This window comes from Giraffa tippelskirchi, chromosome 10 (genome assembly GCF_054371585.1).
Source record: "Giraffa tippelskirchi isolate mGirTip1 chromosome 10, T2T-mGirTip1v1.2.pri, whole genome shotgun sequence".
In the NCBI taxonomy this organism is placed as follows: domain Eukaryota; kingdom Metazoa; phylum Chordata; class Mammalia; order Artiodactyla; family Giraffidae; genus Giraffa; species Giraffa tippelskirchi.
Window position 1 is genome coordinate 148,859,647 of NC_137284.1, and position 19,833 is coordinate 148,879,479.

General features: G+C 48.9%; 1 protein-coding gene and 1 gene segment (V, D, J or C); one reads left to right on the top strand and one right to left on the bottom strand.

The window, feature by feature from the left end:
- Positions 1–1,935: 1,935 nt before the first annotated feature.
- Positions 1,936–2,630, top strand: LOC145523680 (T cell receptor beta variable 6-9-like). The segment is given in 2 exon segments: positions 1,936–2,068; positions 2,154–2,630. Coding segments are annotated over 2 exon segments (450 nt in total).
- A 14,849-nt stretch (positions 2,631–17,479) lies between these two features.
- LOC145523678 (uncharacterized) overlaps positions 17,480–19,833 on the bottom strand; it is a 106,192-nt gene continuing 103,838 nt past the window's right edge. For all 4 annotated transcript variants that reach the window (XR_014066830.1, XR_014066832.1, XR_014066836.1 and 1 more), the window contains one exon: positions 17,480–18,349. The gene's annotated coding sequence lies outside the window, so the exon portion shown is untranslated. The remainder of the gene's footprint in view (positions 18,350–19,833) is intronic.

The following is a 19,833-nucleotide window of genomic DNA, read 5'->3' on the forward strand; positions in this document are numbered from 1 at the left end:
GGTCCATCACTCACATTCATTCATGACTACCAGAAAAGCCATGGTTTTGACTAGACAGACGTTTGTTGGCAAATTAATGTCTCTGCTTTTTAACATGCTGTCTAGGTTGGTCGTAGGTTTTCTTCCAAGAAGCAAGTATCTTTTAATTTTGATGGTTACAGTTACTATCCACAGTGACTTTGGAGCCCAGAAAAATAAAGTCACTCACTGTTTGCCCATCTATTTGCCATGAAGTGATGGGACCGGATGCCATGATCTTACTTTTCTGAATGTTGAGTTTTAAGCCAATTTTTCCACTCTCCTCTTTGACTTTCATCAAGAGACTCTTTAGTTCTTCTTCACTTTCTGCCATAAGGGTGGTGTCATCTGCATATCTGAGGTTATTGATATTTCTCCCAGCAATCTTGATTCCTGCTTGTGCTTCCTCCAGCCTAGCGTTTCTCATGATGTACTCTGCATATAAGTTAAATAAGCAGGGTGACAATATACAGCCTTGACATACTCCTTTTCCTATTTGGAACCAGTGTGTTGTTCCATGTCCAGTTCTAACTCTTGCTTCCTGACCGGCATACAGGTTTCTCAAGAGGCAGGTCAGGTGGTCCTGTATTCCCATCTCTTTCAGAATTTTCCACAGTTTATTGTAATCAACACAGTCAAAGGCTTTGGCATAGTTAATAAAGCAGAAATAGATATTTTTTTTTGGAACTCTCTTGATTTTTTGATGATTCAGTAGATGGTGGCAATTTGATCTCTGGTTCTTCTTCCTTTTCTAAAATCAGCTTGAACATCTGGAAGTTCACAGTTTACGTATTGCTGAAGCCTGGCTTGGAGAATTTTGAGCATTACTTTGCTAGCGTGTGAGATAAGTGGAATTGTGCAGTGGTTTGATCATTCTTTGCCATTGCCTTTCGTTGGGACTGGAATGAAAAGTGACCTTATCCAGTCTTGTGGCCACTGCTGAGTTTTCCAAATTTGCTGACATATTGAGTGCAACACTTTCACAGCATCATCTTTTAGGAATTGAAATAGCTCAACTGGAATTCCATCACTTCCACTAGCTTTGTTTGTAGTGATACTTCCTAAGGCCCACCTGACTTCACATTCCAGGATGTCCGGCTCTAGGTGAGTGTGAGTGATCACACCGTCGTGATTATCGGGGTCGTGAAGATCTTTTTTATACAGTTCTTCTGTGTATTCTTGTCACCTCTTCTTAGTATCTTCTGCTTCTGTTAGGTCCATACCATTTCTGTCCTTTATTGAACCCATCTTTGCATGAAATATTAAGCATCTTTCAATTTCATGGTTGCAGTCACCATCCGCAGTGATGTTGGAGCCTAAGAAAGTAAAGTCTGTCACTGTTTCCATTGTTTCTCCATCCATTTGCCAAGAAGTGATGGGCCTGCATGCTATGATCTTAGTTTTTTGAATATTGAGTTTTAAGCCAGCTTTTTCACTCTCCTCTTTCACCTGAATCATGAGGCTCTTTAGTTTCTCTTTGCTTTCTGCCATTAGGGTGGTGTCGTCTGCATATGTGAGGTTACTGACATTTCTTCCAGCAATCTATATTCCAGTTTGAGCTTCATGCAGCCTGGCATTTCACATGATGTTCTCTGCATATAACAAACAACAGGTGACAATGTACAGCCTTGATATAGTCCTTTCCCAATTTTGAGCCAGTTCGTTTTTCTACAGAAGTATGTAGATAAATAAAGATACACAATAATGAAGAAATATCTCTAGAATACAACAAACTTAAAGTTGTAAACTGTTTACAGAAACGATACAACCACTCATAAGGCTCATGTCCATTGAGCCGGATGGGTTGTTTCTGTTGTGAACCGTTCACTTAGATTCATTTCTGATTTGAGCCTCTGGGGGAAGGGGCGTGGCCCCCTGAGTGAGAGGTTGGCTCTGGGGCCTGGCAGGGACAGTGACATCTCTGAAGGACTCCCTGGAGAGACCCTCTCCCCTCTCATCCACACTCAGACCAGAGGGCCCACTGCCTGCCCCGCACTCGCCATGAGCCCCTGCCTCCTGGGCTGTGTGGTCTTCTGTCTCCTGCAGGCAGGTGAGTCCTGGGGGCAAGGTGCCCTTCGGAGTGCCAGCACCAAGCCTGTCCGTGTGACTGCAGCCTGAGTCCTCCTTCTCCACAGGGGCGGTCCATGCTGTTGTCACTCAGGACCCCAGATTCCAGGTCGTGAGGACAGGACAGAGCGCGACACTGAAATGTACTCAGGATCTGAGCTTTAGCTATGTGTACTGGTACCGGCAAGACCTGGGACACGGGCTGAGGCTGATCCATTACTCAGCTGGTGCTCCCACCACAGAGAAGGGAGACGTGCCCGATGGGTACAGCGTCTCCCGACCAAGCACAGAGAACTTCCCTCTCACGCTGGAGTCTGCCAGCCACTCCCAGCCATCTGTCTACTTCTGTGCCAGCGGTTACTCCACGGCGCTGCTCAGCCACGTCCTCTCTGTGCAAAAAATAGAAGGGAAGCCCTGCAGCCTGGAACTTGGGGAGCCCCTTCCAGGCTTCTCACACCCAGAACCTTGAAGCCCAGGGCCACATGCCTCCTGAGTTTGCGGTCTTATATCATATCCAGCTACATCTACGTTAAATATAGTGGACGGTTAGTTTTTTCATTTCAAGTTTTATAACTTTAAAATAAACGGGTTAATATGTATAATCTCTGTATATAAATCCACTAACTAGAATTTAATAATACTTCATTTATATAGAAAATCTAGAAATATGTGGATATGATTAATCAGAGGGATCTACGGAATGCAGTGTCCCAGGCTGTATTCACCTGAGCTCATCAGAGTGCCTGGACTGAAGGTCTGTGTGAGCCCTCCTTAGCATACTACTGTCACTGCAATTATTTTCTTCTTACTGGAAATGTTGGTTCCTACAGTCTTTTACCTCCAGAGGCTAAGAGGGAATTTGAAGATCAATCTTAAGTCAGCCAGGTTGGGAAGACAGTAGAACAAGTGTGTGTTGTGTATGTGTGTGTATGTTAGGGTGTGGGGTATTTATATTCTTGCTTTAGAACGGAGAAGGCAATAGCACCCCACTCCAGTACTCTTGCCTGGAGAATCCCATGGATGGAGGAGACTGGTGGGCTGCAGTCCATGGGGTCGCGAAGAGTCAGACACGACTGAGCAACTTCACTTTCACTTTTCACTTCCATGCATTGGAGAAGGAAATGGCAACCCACTCCAGTGTTCTTGCCTGGAGAATCCCAGGGACGGGGGAGCCTGGTGGGCTGCCGTCTATGGGGTCACACAGAGTCGGACATGACTGAAGTGACTTAGCAGTTTAGACAGAAGGCACAGATCCAGGAGACGCTTGGCCACTAGGAGGCACTGTGGGCCCACAGTAAAAAGGGTATGCTGGGAGGGGTTGAGAGTCATCTTGCAGAGGACAGCTTAAGGGAACCTTGGCTACATGCCTGCATCAGAAAGCAAGTTTGAGTTCCCTGAGTGGTCCAGACACATGGACCCAGCACAGACTCCTCACTGCCCAGGGGAGTGGGGACATGCCTGTAGCCTCAGGATGTGCCCAGGAGGTCATCTTCTGGAGCAGCATGGGGAGTGGAGGATAAGGGGATTAGTGTGGCTGGTGAGGGCTGGGTGATGAGTGTCAGGCAGGGACAGGAAGGGAAGAAAAAGCCATGTTATGGGCATTTGGGAACATGGGGACAGTGCTTACGGCACACCCACCCTTTACTGAGGGGCTGTGCAGGACAGGGAAGGGCATAGAGGAGCCCACCATGGGTCCTGCCAAGGGGTCCATTGGACATGGGCAGCCTGCAGAGACACAGAGCAGTGACGTCATAGGCAAATGCTCCAGTCAGGACACAGGAGGGCCAGCACTCACACCACTCACCCTGGGAGCCCCAACCCCAGCAAGTCTGGGGTTCCTGATGCTGCCCTGGGCACCAGGCTCCTCTGCTGTGTGACTCTCTGCCTCCTGGGAGCAGGTGAGTCCTGGACACAGTGTGGGAGCTTCTGAGATGCCTTTGCTTTTGCCATCCCCAAAACGCTAGACTGCCGATGAGGGCTGAAGCAGGACGTTTCCTCAGTCCTCTCCCCTCAACTTCCTTCTGTCTCCGCCCCAGCAGGCCTGGTGGATTCTGAAGTCACCCAGACCCCAAAATTCCTGATCAAATAAAGAAAACAGCAAGTGACACTGAGATGTCCCCCTGATTCTGGACACCACTTTGTGTACTGGTACCAACAGGCCGTGGGCCAGGGCCCCGAATTCTTCGTTCAATATTATGATGGGGAAGTGAATGAAAAAGGAAACATAGCAGACCGATTCTCAGGACAACAGTTCAGTGACGCTCGCTCTGAGCTGAGCTTGAGCTCCTTGGAGCTGATGGACTCCGCCCTGTATCTCTGTGCCAGCAGCCAAGACACAGCCCTGCATGATCAGGGGCTTCTGGGATAAAAGCACTCCTGCCCCAGCTCAGGAAGTGGTGCCCAGTGTGTCAGCTGTCAGCCTGCCAAGCCCAGTCTCTGGTAGAGTGATAGACGTTCCCAGACATTCACTTCTTGATATGTTTTAATGCTCACTAAGGTCATCAAGATAAGCATTATTTTACCTGTTTGTAAATCTGAGGAGCGTGAATTGCCCAGATCTCATACTTCCTAAGTGTTACCGGTAGCATTCCGGCTCAAGTCTGTTCTCAACACCCATGGTCCCTTCATTCATGGAACTGTCTCCGAACAGAACAAATAACTATACGTGATGGGTTATGTGTAACAAAATACAGTGTGGGGCTGTATGATATAAATTGTTACTCAGTGAATGGCAGCTGCGCATGACAAGGAGGTATTTGAATGGAAAGTATTTCTCAAATAAAAAAAGAGCATTTTTCAATTACCCTGGAGTCTACCAAATCTTGCAAAGTCCCTCCTACATCTGTATTCCTTTTTGGGAACATGTCATCTGGCATGGTGGGCAAACAGCTTCTCTCCACCCAAAACGGTGAGTCACAGGCATGAGGGCACTCCTCTTGATCCCTCACCTGCACCGACATGGGAAGCAGGACTTCTGTGAACATGAAGGTGCTGTACCTGCGTTTAGCCGGTGGACCGTCTGTCAGTGAATTGATTAGAAATAGACCAAACAATTCCTCAAATGTTGATGAGCCTGCAATGAAATTGGGAGCAGATACCTGGAAAAGCATGGTAGGTGAAGGGACAATCTCAGGACTGTGGACAGTTATGCAGAAATGGAACCTTGAAGTCCTACTGGGACACGTGAGTCATAAAGTCAACAGGCAGCCAGAAGGATTTCCACAAGATTTGAAACTACAGAAAGATGCAGATAAACAAAAGTAACACATGTATTAATAAAGAATTATCTCTGGACTAGAACACACACAAAATTTAATTAGTTTTAGAGAAAGTTTACATCTACTTGTGAGGCTTATGTCCATTGATCTGGATGAGTCTCCCTGTTACAAACTCTTCACTTAGGTTCATTTGTGATTTGAGCCTCTGGGGGAAGGGGCGTGGCCCCCTGAGTGAGAGGTTGGCTCTGGGGCCTGGCAGGGACAGTGACATCTCAGAAGGACTCCCTGGAGAGCCCCTCTCCCCTCTCATCCACACTCAGGCCAGAGGGCCCTCCGCCTGCCCCGCCCCCGCCATGAGCCCCTGCCTCCTGTGCTGTGTGGTCTTCTGTCTCCTGCAGGCAGGTGAGTCCTGGAGGCAGGGTGCCCTTCGGGGTGCCAGCACCAAGCCTGTCTGTGTGACTGCAGCCTGAGTCCTCCTTTTCCACAGGGGCGGTCCTTGCTGGTGTCACTCAGGACCCCAGATTCCAGGTCGTGAGGACAGGACAGAAGGCGACACTGAAGTGTACTCAGGATCTGGATCATAACTCGATGTACTGGTACCGGCAAGACCTGGGACACGGGCTGAGGCTGATCCATTACTCAGCTGGACCTTCCTTAAAGGAGAAAGGAGACGTCCCCGAGGGCTACAGTGTCTCCAGATCAAACAAAGAGGACTTCCCTCTCACGCTGGAGTCTGCCAACCGCTCCCAGACATCTGTGTACTTCTGCGCCAGCAGTTACTCCACGGCGCTGCAGGGCCACCTCCTCTCTGTGCAAAAAGGCAAGGGGCCTCTTGCAGGCTCCTAGCAGCGGGAGCCTCAGGGCTTTGCGGGCCACATGCCTGCAGTGTGACCCTGTGTGTGCTGAGGAGGCTGGCCTGAACCTCACTCTCGGGCCTCGGGCCATGTGTCCTCCATTGGTCTCTGTCTTTCCTCTGCATCCTCCTTGTGAACCAGGAAGATGCTTCCTCAGCTCCTACTTGTAGTCATCACATGAGCTTTAGACCTAGGAGGGAAGGTTGTTGGTAAATTAGATACATCTAGACACTCTTGTCTCAAGTCAGGCAGCTCATTTCTGTCTTTCTGGAAGGTTCTCCCCCAGCCTGGCTCTCACCTGGTCTCGGCTCTTGCTCACCTTTCGCAGGTGAGCAGTTTGTTCCCCTCCCCATCTCCTGCATCAGCTCCCTGGCCATCTCTACCACAGCCACACTGCTCTTCCCTCATCTGGGTCATGTCCACTCCCATGTCACAGGGAAGCTTTTAAAGTGGCCACTCCATGAGCTCTCTTTTGAGCAAGATGTATGGACTCATGAAAAAGAAACATATTTTAGTTAATCACCTAATCATCCCAAAACTCATGTGAGTGCATCTGAAGGAGGACAGATTGCCTTTGTGTGTCCTTGAAACACGTAACCTGCCCCTCAACATCCTTAGCATCTGATCTAACCTAGGACCAGCTGGCTCCCTCATCAAAATCTTCTCAAAGTCAAAATGTATTCTGCATCGCCCCCATTATATCAAGATTTTATAAGTGCAGAAATAAATACGGTCATATTTCTAAAACTTCTTTATGAGAAGTATTATCTAGAATTTGATCATGCTCAATTTAAATACAAAATCTGGAAATATATGCATCTAATGAATCAGAAGTAGTTATGGAATCCATGTTTGCAGGCAGATTCACTTGAGATCCTCAGAGTATTTATTTTATGATCATATATTTCCATCTTAGCTAACTACCTTCATTCTAGTGGTACTGCAAGTATTTCTTTCTTAGTGAAAAGTTCGGATCATACAGTCTTCTGCCTCCAGAGGCTGAGTGGATTTGCAGATCAATCCGAATAAGAAAGGCGAGGAAGGTAGTAGAACCGGTGTGTGTGTGTGTGTGTGTGTGTGTGTTCAGGGTGTTCGGATTTTGTACCCTTGCTTTAAACAGATAGGAGTTCCCTCCTGGCTCAGATGGTAAAGCATCTGCCTTCAGTGTGGGAGACTTGGGTTTAATCCCTGGATCGGGAAGATCCTCTGGTGAACTAAACAGCAACCCACTCCAGTACTCTTGCCTGGATAATCCCATGGACAAAGGAGCCAGGTAGGTTACAGCCCATGTGGTTGCAAAGAGAAGGACAAGACTGAGCAGCTAAACTTTCTTTCTTTTAAAGAAATGCTGCAAATCCATGAGACCCTTGACATTTGGCCACTTGGAGGCACTGTTGCATAATAAGCATGGTGTGCTGGGAGGTTGGGAGAGTCGTGCTGGGAGGTTGGGAGAGTCACCCTGGGGAGGGCAGCTTTAGAGAACCTTGTCTATATCATGCCTGCATCGGGGAGTAGGTCTGAGTTCCCTGAGGGGTCCAGGGACACATGGATCCAGCACAAACTCCTCACTGTGCAGGGAACTGGGAACGCGCCTGAAACCACGGGATGAACACAGGGGGTTGTATCCTGCCTCAGCATGGGAGGTGGAGGTGAAGGGGTTAGGGTGGCTGGTGAAGTCTGGGTGATGAGTGTCAGGTAGGGTCAGGCAGAGGAGAACAAGGCATGTTGTGTGCATATGGGACAAGGGGACGAAGCTCGCCTCACATCCAGTCTTGCTGAGGGGCTGTCAGGACAGGGAAAGGCATAGAGGAGCCAGCCCTGGGTTTGGCAAGGCGTCCATTGGACAAGGGCAGCCTGATAGACACAGAGCAGTGACGTCATAGGCAAACGCTCCTATCAGGGAAGCAGGAGGGTCAGCACTTTACACCACTCACCCCAGGAGCCCCGTCCCTAGGCAGCAGCAGTCCTTGGGTCCTGATACTGCCATGGGTTCCAGGCTCCTCTGCTGTGTGACTCTCTGCCTCCTGGGAGTAGGTGAGTCCTGGCACAGTGTGGGAACTTCTGAGGTGCCTTTGCTTTTGCCATCCCCAAAACGCAAGACTGCCGGTGAGGGCTGCAGCAGGAGGCCTCCCCTGTTCTCTCCTCTCCACTTCCTTGTCTCTTTCCAACAGGCCCGGTGGATTCTGGAGTCACCCAGACCCCAAAATTCCTGACCAAATCAAGAAAACAGCAAGTGACACTGAGATGTTCCCCTGAATCTGGACACCGCTCTGTGTACTGGTACCAACAGGCCGTGGGCCAGGGCCCCCAGTTCCTCATTCAGTATTATAATGAGAAAGTGTATCAGAAAGGAAACATGTCAGATCGATTCTCAGGAAAACGGTTCAGTGACTCTGGCTCTGAGCTGAACTTGACTTCCTTGGAGCTGAAAGACTCAGCTGTGTATCTCTGTGCCAGTAGCCGAGACACAGCCCTGCATGATCAGGTGCCTCTGGGACAAAAACACTCCTGCCCCAGCTCAGGAAGTGATGGTGAGCATGTCCGCTGCCAGCCTGCCAAGCCCAGTCTCTGGTAGAGCGATATTCTTGATATGTTTTAATGCTGACTAATATCATGCAAGATAAGGATTATTTTACTATATATCTATGGGACGTGAATTGCCCAGATCTCATACTTCATAACTGTTACAGGTAGGATTGCAGCTCAAGATTGACCTCAACACCTGTGTCTCCTTTCCTCATGGAATGGTCTCCATACAGAACACATGGCATATATGTGTTGGGTTATGTGTAATAGGATACAGTTTGAGGCTGTATGATATGAATTGTTACTCAGTGAATGGCAGCCACCAATCACAAGGAGGTATGCCAATGAAAAGAATGTCTCAAATTAAACAAGAACATTGTTCACTTACCCTGGTGTGTGCCACGTCTTGCCATGTCCCTCCTAAGTCTGCATTCCTTTGTGCCCATACGTCATCCTGTGCTGGGCACCCAGCTTCTCTCCACCCAGGAAGGTGGGTCACAGGCCTGAGGGTGCTCTGCCTGCTCCCTCTGCACCCCTCAACACAGGAAACACGGGCTCCTGTGAACATGAAGGAGCTGTACCTGCATTTGGCCGCTGGACCCTCTGTTAGTAGATTGATAAGAACAGATCCAAACAATTCCTCAAATGTTTGTGAGCCTGCAGTGAAATTGAGAGCAGATACCTGGAGAAACAAGGTAGGTGTAGGGACATTCTCAGGACTGTGTCTAGTAAAGCAGAAATGGGCCTTGAAGTCCTATTGGGACACATATCATAAAGGAGAGCAAGAAGCTAGAGGGAATTTCCCAAGAAGCAGAGCCATAGAAATATGAAGACAAATTAAAGTAATATACACGTTTATGAAGAATTATCTCTGGATTGAAATATAGATAAAATTTCACACTGTTTACAGAAGGGTTACAACAAATTGTAAGGCTCATATCCACTGTGCTGAATGGGAATCCTTGTTGTGAACCCTTGACTTCTGTTCATCTTTGATTTGAGCCTCTGGGGGAAGAGGCGTGGCCCCCTGAGTGACAGGTTGGCTCTGGGGCCTGGCAGGGACACTCAGAAGGACTCCCTGGAGAGCCCCTCTCCCCTCTCATCCACACTCAGACCAGAGGGCTCTCCGCCTCCCCCTCCCCGCCATGAGCCCCTGCCTCCTGGGCTGTGTGGTCTTCTGTCTCCTGCAGGCAGGTGAGTCCTGGGGGCATGGTGCCGTTCGGGGTGCCAGCACGAAGCCTGTCTGTGTGACTGCAGCCTGAGTCCTCCTCCACAGCAGCGGTCCATGCTGGTGTCACTCAGGACCCCAGATTCCAGGTCGTGAGGACAGGACAGAGCGCGACACTGAAATGTACTCAGGATCTGGATCATGACCGCATGTACTGGTACCGACAAGACCTGGGACACGGGCTGAGGCTGATCCATTACTCAATTAGCCCTCCCACCACGGAGAAGGGAGATGTGCCCAAGGGCTATACCGTCTCCAGATCAAACAAAGAGGACTTCCCTCTCACGCTGGATTCCGCTAACCGCTCCCAGACATCTGTGTACTTCTGTGCCAGCAGTTACTCCACAGCGCTGCACGACCACGTCCCCTCTTTGCAAAAAGGCAAGGGGCCCCGTGCAGGCTCGTAGCACCGGGAGCCTCAGGGCTTTGCAGGCCACGTGCCTGCAGTGTGACCCTGGTGTGCCGAGGAGGCTGGCCCAAACCTCACTCTCGGGCCTCGGGGCCATGCGTCCTCCATCGGTCTCTGTCTTTCCTCTGCATCCTCCTTGTGAACCAGGAAGATGCTTCCTCAGCTCCTACTCCTAGTCATCACATGAGCCTGAGACCTAGGAGGGAAGGTTGTTGGTAAATTAGATACATCTAGACACTCTTGTCTCAAGTCAGGCAGCTCATTTCTGTCTTTCTGGAAGGTTCTCCCCCAGCCTGGCTCTCACATGGTCTCGGCTCTTGCTCACCTTTCTCAGGTGAGCAGGAAGTTCCCCTCCCCATCTCCCTGCATCAGCTCCCTGGCCCTCTCTACCACAGCCACACTGCTCTTCCCTCATCTGGGTTCGGTCGATTCCCATGTCACAGGGAGGCTTTTCAAGTGGCTACTCCATGGGGTCTGTTTTGAGCAAGATGTATGGACTCATGAAAAAGAAACAAACTTTAGTTAATCACCTATCAATGGCACCCCACTCTAGTACTCTTGCCTGGAACATCCCATGGATGGAGGAGCCTGGTAGGCTACAGTCCATGGGGTCGCTAAGATTCGGACATGACTGAGCGATTTCACTTTCATTTTTCCCTTTCGTGCATTGGAGAAGGAAATGGCAACCCACTCCATTATTCTTGCCTGGAGAATCCCAGGACGGCAGAGCCTGGTGGGCTGCTGTCTCTGGCGTCGCACAGAGTCGGACACGACTGAATTGACTTAGCAGACCACCATTCCAAAACTCATGCGAGTCCATCTGAAGGAGGACAGATTGACTTTGCATGTCCTCGACAAACATCCCCTGCCCCTCAACATCCTTAGCATCTGACCTAACCTAGGCCAGGTTGGCACCAGCTGGCTCCCTCTTTAAAATCTTCTCAAAGTCAAAATGTATCCTGCATCGCCCCCATTATATCAAGATTTTACAAGTGCAGAAATAAATAAGTTCATATTTATAAAACTTCTTTATGAAACGTGTTATCTAGAATTTGATCATGCTTAATTTAAATACAAAATCTGGAAATATATGCATCTGATTAATCAGAAGTAGTTATGGAATCCATGTTTGCAGGCAGATTCACTTGAGATCCTCAGAGTATTTATTTTGTGATCATATATTTCCATCTTAGCTAACTACCTTCATTCTAGTGGTACTGCAATTATTTCTTTCTTAGTAAAAGTCAGATCATACAGTCTTCTGCCTCTAGAGGCTGAGTAGATTTGAAGATCAACCCTAATCAGCCAGGTGAGGAAGGCAGTAGAACAGGAGTGTGTGTGTGTGTGTGTGTGTGTGTGTGTGTGTGTGTGTGTGTGTGTGTGTGTGTGTTCAGGGTGTTAGGATTTTGTACCCTTGCTTTAAACAGATAGGAGTTCCCTCCTGGCTCAGATGGTAAAGCATCTGCCTCCAGTGTGGGAGACTTGGGTTTAATCCCTGGATTGGGAAGATCCTCTGGTGAAGGAAATGGCAACCCACTCCAGTACTTTTGCTGGGATAATCCCATGGACAAAGGAGCCAGGTAGGTTACGGCCCATGCGGTTGCAAAGACAAGGACAAGACTGAGCAACTAAACTTTCTTTCTTTCTTTCTTTTAAAGAAATGCTGCAAATCCATGAGACCCTTGACCTTTGGCCACTTGGAGGCACTGTTGCATAATAAGCATGGTGTGCTGGGAGGTTGGGAGAGTCACCCTGGGGAGGGCAGCTTAAGAGAACCTTGTCTATAGCATGCCTGCATCAGGGAGTAGGTCTGAGTTCCCTGAGTGGTCCAGGGACACATGGAGCCAGCACAGACGCCTCACTGCGCAGGGAACTGGGGATGAGCCTGAAACCACGGGATGAACACAGGGGGTTGTATCCTGCCTCAGCATGGGAGGTGGAGGTGAAGGGCTTGGGGTGGCTGGTGAAGTCTGGGTGATGAGTGTCAGGTAGGGTCAGGCAGAGGAGAACAAGGCATGTTGTGTGCATATGGGACAAGGGGACGAAGCTCGCCTCACACTCAGTCTTGTTGAGGGGCTGTCAGGACAGGGAAAGGCATAGAGGAGCCAGCCCTGGGTTTGGCAAGGCGTCCATTGGACAAGGGCAGCCTGATAGACACAGAGCAGGGACATAATAGGCAAATGCTCCTATCAGGGAAGCAGGAGGGTCAGCACTTTACACCACTCACCCCAGGAGCCCCGCCCCCATCCAGCAGCAGTCCTGGAGTCTTGATGCTCTCATGGGTTCCAGGCTCCTCTGCTGTGTGACTCTCTGCCTCCTGGGAGTAGGTGAGTCCTGGATACAGTGTGGGAGCTTCTGAGATGCCTTTGCTTTTGCCATTCCCAAACGCAAGACTGCCGGTGAGGGCTGCAGCAGGAGGCTCCTCTGTTCTCTCCTCTCAATTTCCTTGTCTCTTTCCAACAGGCCTTGTAGATTCTGGACTCACCCAGACCCCAAAATTCCTGACCAAATCAAGAAAACAGCAAGTGACACTGAGATGTTCCCCTGCCTCTGGACACCGCTCTGTGTACTGGTACCCACAGGCCATGGGCCAGGGTCCCCAGTTCCTCATTAAGTATTTTAATAAGAAAGTGTATCAAAGAGGAAACATGTCAGATCGATTCTCAGGAAAACGGTTCAGTGACTCTCTCTCTGAGCTGAACTTGACTTCCTTGGAGCTGAAAGACTCAGCCGTGTATCTCTGTGCCAGCAGCCAAGACGCAGCCCTGCATGATCAGGTGCCTCTGGGATAAAAACACTCCTGCCCCAGCTCAGGAAGTGGTGGTGAGCGTGTCGGCTCCCAGCCTGCCAAGTCCAGTCTCTGGTAGAGTGATAGACTTTCCCAGACATTCATTTCTTGATATGTTTTAATGCTCAAAGATCATGCAAGATAAGAATTATTTTACTATATATGTGAGGGGACGTGAATTGCCCAGATCGCATACTTCATAACTGTTACAGCTAGGATTGCAGCTCAAGTTTGTTCTCAACACCTGTGTCTCCTTTCCTCATGGAACCATCTCCATACAGAACAAATTACATATACGTATTGGGTTATGTGTAACTAGATACAGTTTAAGGCTCTATGATATGAATTGTTACTCAGTGAATGTCAGCCACGCATCACAAGGAGGTATGCCCATGAAAAGAATGTCTCGAATAAAAAAAGAGCATTTTTCACTTACTGTGGTGTGTGCCACGTCTCACCACTTTGCTCCTAAGTCTGCATTCCTTTGTGCCCATAGGTCATCCTGTGCCGGGCAACCAGCTTCTCTCCACCCAGAAAGGTGGGTCACAGGCCTGATCACACTGTGCTTGCTCCATTCCCTCCAACAAAAGAAACACGGGCTCCTGTGAACATGAAGGAGCTGCAGCTGCATTTGGCCGGTGGACCGTCTGTTAGTAGGTTTATAAGAACAGATCCAAAGAATTCCTCAAATGTTGATGAGCTTGCAATGAAATCAGGAGCAGATACCTGGAGAAACAGGGTAGGTAGAGGGACATTCTCAGGACTACAGTCAATTAAAGCAGAAATGGGCCTTGAAGTCCTATTGGAACACATATCATAAAGGAGAGCAGAAAGCTAGAGGGAAGTTCCCAAGATGCAGAGCTATAGAAATATGTAGACAAATTAAAGTAATATACACATTTACGAAGAATTATCTCCAGAATAAAGTATAGATAAAATTTCACACTGTTTACAGAAGGGTAGCAACAAATTATAAAGCTCATGTCCATTGTGCTGGACAGGTCTCCCTGTTGTGAACTGTTGACTTAGGTCCATTTCTGATTTGAGCCTCTGGGGGAAGGGGCGTGGCCCCCTGAGTGACAGGTTGGCTCTGGGGCCTGGCGGGGACAGTGACAGCTCAGAAGGACTCCCTGGAGAGCCCCTCTCCCCTCTCATCCACACTCAGACAAGAGGGCCCTCCGCCTGCCCCACCCCCACCATGAGCCCCTGCCTCCTGGGCTGTGTGGTCTTCTGTCTCCTGCAGGCAGGTGATTCTTGGGGGCAGGGTGCCCTTCGGGGTGACAGCACGAAGCCTGTCCATGTGACGGCAGCCTGAGTCCTCCTTCTCCACAGGGGCGGTCCATGCTGGTGTCACTCAGGACCCCAGATTCCAGGTCGTGAAGACAGGAGAGAGCGTTACACTGAAATGTACTCAGGATCTGAGTCATGTACTGGTACCGACAAGACCTGGGACACGGGCTGAGGCTGATCCATTACTCAGCTGGTGCTCGTACCATGGAGAAGGGAGACGTGCCCGAAGGGTACAGCGTCTCCAGACCAAACACAGAGAACTTCCCTCTCACGCTGGAGTCTGCCAACCGCTCCCAGACATCTGTGTATTTCTGTGCCAGAAATTTCTCCACGGTGCCACACAGCCACCTCTTCTCTGTGCAAAAAGAGAAGGGAGGCTCTGCAGCCTGGAACTTGGGGAGCCCCTTGCACGCTTCTCACACCCGGACCTTGGAGCCCAGGGCCACCTGCCTGCAGTGTGACACTGAGTGTGCAGTCTCATATCACACCCAGCTACATCTACGTTAAATTTAGTGGATGGGTTTTTTTAATTCAAAGTTTTATAACTTTAGAAATAAATGGGTTAATATATATAATTGTTGTATATAAATCCATTACCTAGAATTTAGTAATAGTTAATTTATATATAAAATCTACAAATATGTGGATCTGGTTAATCAGAGGGATCTACGGAATGCAGTGTCCCAGGCTGTATTCATCTGAGCTCATCAGAGTGTCTGGACTGAAGGTCTGTGTGATACCTCCTTAGCATACTACTGTCACTGCAATTATTTTCTGCTTAATGGAAATATTGGTTCCTACAGTCTTTCACCTCCAGAGGCTAAGAGGGAATTTGAAGATCAATCTTAAGTCAGCCAGGTTGGGAAGACAGTACAACAAGTGTGTGTTGTGTATGTGTGTGTATGTTCAGGATGTGGGGTATTTACATTCTTGCTTTAGGCAGAAGGCACAGATCCATGAGACTGTGGACCATTGGCCACTAGGAGGCACTGTGGGCCCACGGTGAGCAGGGGGTCCTGGGAGGGATTGAGACTCACCCTGTGGAGGGCAGGTGTAAGCAACCTTGGCTACATGCCTGCACCAGAAAGCAGGTTTGCGTTCCCTGAGTTCCTGAGCTTCCAGGACACATGGAACCAGTAGAGACTCCTGACTGCCCAGAAAAGTGGGCATGTGCCTGGACCCTCAGGATGTGCCCAGGAGATGGTCTCCTGGAGCTGCAAGGGAAGTGCAGGTGAGGGGGTTGGGGTAGGTGGTGAGGGCTGGGTGATTGTCAGCTGATTGCCTGGTGATTGCCAGCCAGGTGAGTGCCTGGCTGAGTGTCAGGCAGGGGCAGGCAGAGGACAATAAGGTATGTTGTGGGCATATGGGGACAAGGGAATGGTGCACCCTTCACACCCACCCCTTGGTCAGGGACTGTGAAGGGCAGGGAATGGCACAGAGGGCTTGCCTTTGGTCCTGGCAAGGAGTACATCGGACACAGCAGCCTGCAGTGACCTCATAGGCAAATGCTCCAATCAGGGAAACAGGAGGGTGAGCACTTTACACCACTCACTCCAGGAGCCCCTCCCCAGCTAGCAGCAGTCTTGGGTTCCTGATGCTGCCGTGGGCTCCAGATTCCTCAGCTGTATGACTCTCTGCCTCCTGGGTCCATGTGAGTCCTGGACACAGCACGGGAGCTTCTGAGAAGACTTTGCCTCCCTGAGATAGAAGCCTGGCGATGAGGGCTGCAGCAGGAGGCTCCCGCTATGCTCTGCCCTCAGCTTCCTTCTGTCTCCTCCCAAACAGGCCTGGTGGATTTTCAAGTCACCCAGACTCCCAAATACCTGATCAAATCAAGAAAGCCGCAAGTGACACTCAGATTTTCCCCTGAATCTGGACACCTCTCCGTGTACTGGTACCAACAGGCCCTGAGCCAGAGCCCCTAGTTCCTCATTCAGTATTTCAACAGATGTGAGAGGAGAAAGAAACCTATCAGGGCGATCCTCAGGTCAACAGTTCAATGACTCTCACTCTGTACTGAGCTTGGGCTCCTTGGAGCTGACGGACTCAACCATGTATCACTGTGCCTGCAGCCAAGACACAGGCCTGCATGATGAGGGTCCTCTGGGACAAAAACACTGCTCCCCAGCTCAGGAAGTTGATGTGAGGGTGTCAACTGCCAGGCAGCCAGGCCCATGTCCTGGTAGAGCATACAGCCTTTCTCAGACATTCATTTCTTGATATGTTTTAATGCTGCAAATATCATACAAGATAAAAGTATTATTTTTACTCTTACACATCTAAGGGTGAGTGGCTTGTCTAGATCTCATACTTCGTAACTGTCAGAGCAAGAATCAGACTCAAGTCTGTCCTTGTCACTGTGGTCCTCGTCCCCACTGAATATTTCTCCCATAGAACAAATATATATGTATATACACACATATATATCTTTTAAAGGAGTTGACTTACGTAGTTGTTAATAGTGATGAGTCTAAGTTCTACAGGCTGGGCTCATGGTATTAGAGACCTAAGGAGAGCTGATGTTTAAGTTCAAAGGCTGTTAGGCAGGAAGAAGAGATGGTCTAGTGAAGGTCATCAGTGGGATAATTCTCTCCTACCTAGGAGAAGTTTAGGGTTTTTGTTCTGTTCATATCTTCAACTGATTGAATGAGAACCACTACATTATGGAAATTCATCTGCCTTACTAATGAAGATGTTCATCTAATCTGATTTTAAATTCTATTGATAACTTTTCACGGATTTATCTCTCAACAAGACATCCTCACAGGGACATTCAGAACAATGTTTAACTAAATATCTGTGGCCTAGTCAAGGTGACACATTAAATTAGTCATCAGAACATCTTCCAGGTTTGCTTAAGATTTTAGTAAGCTTGAAGTCCCTGACAAATAACAGGACTCTGGATTTCTTGATTCCCTTTGCTAATCTCTGACAGCCTCTTCCACCGTTTCTTAGGTGCAAAGAAAGAGATGGACACATTTTTCCTCCAGCTGAGGCCTTTAGAAATCACAGGAGTGAAATTATTTCTACCTGATGATTTAGTTCATGAAATTAGCCAGAGCACATAACATACATCCCTCCTCAGGCATGTTAAAATCAACTTTATTGATGCATGGATTGTAGTTGACTCTTGAACAATGTGATGTTTAGGAGCACTGAGTAACCCCCCAACCCTGCAGTTAGAAATCTGCGTATAACTTCACAGTTGACAGTCTGTATTTGAGGTTCTACCTCTGCAGATTCAACCATCCACGGGTTGTGTAGTACTGTAGTATGTATTTATTAAAAAGTAGATCCACACAGTTCAAATCTGTTGTTCAAAAGTCAGCTGTATATACAACAAACATTACACATTATATACTTGATAGGTTAATGGTTTTGATCAATATATACATATCTGCCCATGTAATATCCATCCCACTAGGATAGTGAACATTTCAATCACCAGAAAGTTTCTTCATATCACTTTCCTATGCCTCTCTCCATCCTTCATCATCAACAATATGATATCTTTTGCTATAGCTTTGTTTTTCTCAGTCATATTTATAGTGAATATTTAAGTTCTCTATCTAGTAAAACACCAGGCTACCCAGGTGGCACTGGTGGTAAAGAACCCATTTGCAATGCAGGAGACATAAAAGACATGAGTTCCATCCCTGGATCAGGAAGATCCCCTTCACTTTCAACAAGAGGCTCTTTAGTTTCTCTTTGCTTTCTGCAATTAGGGTGGTGTCGTCTGCATATGTGAGGTTACTGACATTTCTTCCAGCAATCTTGATTCCAGTTTGAGCTTTATGCAGCCCGGCATTTCACATGATGTTCTCTGCATATAAGTTAAATAACAGGTGACAAGGTACAGCCTTGATGTACTCCTTTCCCAATTTTGAGCCAGTTCGTTCTTCTATAGAAGTATGTAGATAAATCAGCATACATAGTAATGAAGAATTATCTCTGGAATACAAGACACTTAAAGTTGTAAACTGTTTACAGAAAGGATACAAGCACTCATAAGGCTCATGTCCATTGAGCCGGATGGGTTGTTTCTGTTGTGAACTGTTCACTTAGGTTCCTGTTTGATTTGAGCCTCTGGGGGAAGGGGCGTGGCCCCTGAGTGAGAGGTTGGCTCTGGGGCCTGGCAGGGACAGTGACATCTCAGAAGGACTCTCTGGAGAGCCCCTCTCCCCTCTCATCCACACTCAGACCAGAGGGCCCTCCGTCTGCCTCGCCCCTGCCATGAGCCCCTGCCTCCTGGGCTGTGTGGTCTTCTGTCTCCTGCAGGCAAGTGAGTCCTGGGGGGGCAGCGACCCTTCGGGGTGCCAGCACCAAGCCTGTCCGTGTGACTGCAGCCTGAGTCCTCCTTCTCCACAGGGGTGGTCCATGCTGGTGTCACTCAGGACCCCAGATTCCAGGTCGTGAGGACAGGACAGAACGCGACACTGAAATGTACTCAAGATCTGGGTCATAACTATATGTACTGGTACCGGCAAGACCTGGGACTCGGGCTGAGGCTGCTCCATTACTCAACTGGTTCTGATAGCTGGGAGAAGGGAGACGTGCCCGAGGGGTACAGCGTCTCCAGACCAAACACAAAGGACTTTCCTCTCACGCTCGAGTTTGCCAACCGCTCCCAGACATCTGTGTACTACTGCGCCAGCAGTTACTCCACGGCGCTGCACAGCCACGTCCTCTCTGTGCAAAAAGGCAGATGAGGGGCTCTGCACCTGGAAGCTGGGGAGCCCCTTGCAGGCTCCCAGCACCTGGAGACTCGGAGCCCACAGACACACACTGGCAGTGGATCCAGCATTTTTTGGTCTTGGCTGGCACAGACCTGACAACAGGGCCGCACTGACATGTGTCCACTCTCACTCTCTGTCTTTACACTGTAGCTGCCACGTGAGCCTAAACGTGCTACCCAGCTCTGACTCCTAGTCATCAGTCTGAACATGAGGCCTCCAGGAGGGAAGCTTGTTGGGTAATCAGATACATCTAGACCCTCTTGTCCTTCCCTGGGCTCCACATGCCTGTCCCTACGGAAGGTTCTCTCCCAGGCTGGCCCTTGCGTGGTCTCTGCTCTTGTCCAACTTCCCCAGATGTAGGGTCTTTCCTCTCCCACCTTCCTGGCCCTCGTTCCCACCCTTCTATACTTCAGCCTTGCTGCTCCTCCCTCATTTGGGTCATGTCCTTGCCCATCACCCAGGGAACTTTGTAATGATCCCTAAGGGGTCATGTTTGAGTAGACTCTCTGGGGTCCTCAAAGAGAATGCAACCTCAGTTAATTATTAATCATCCAAAATTCCTTGGTAGTACCTTCGGAGGAGAGACAAGCTGTGTGTGTATGTAATCTCCACCATTGCCTGTCTTTAGAATCTAAATAGCCTAGATCCTGATGCTAGGAAAGACTGAAAGCAAAAGGAGAAGGGGGAGGCAGAGAAAGA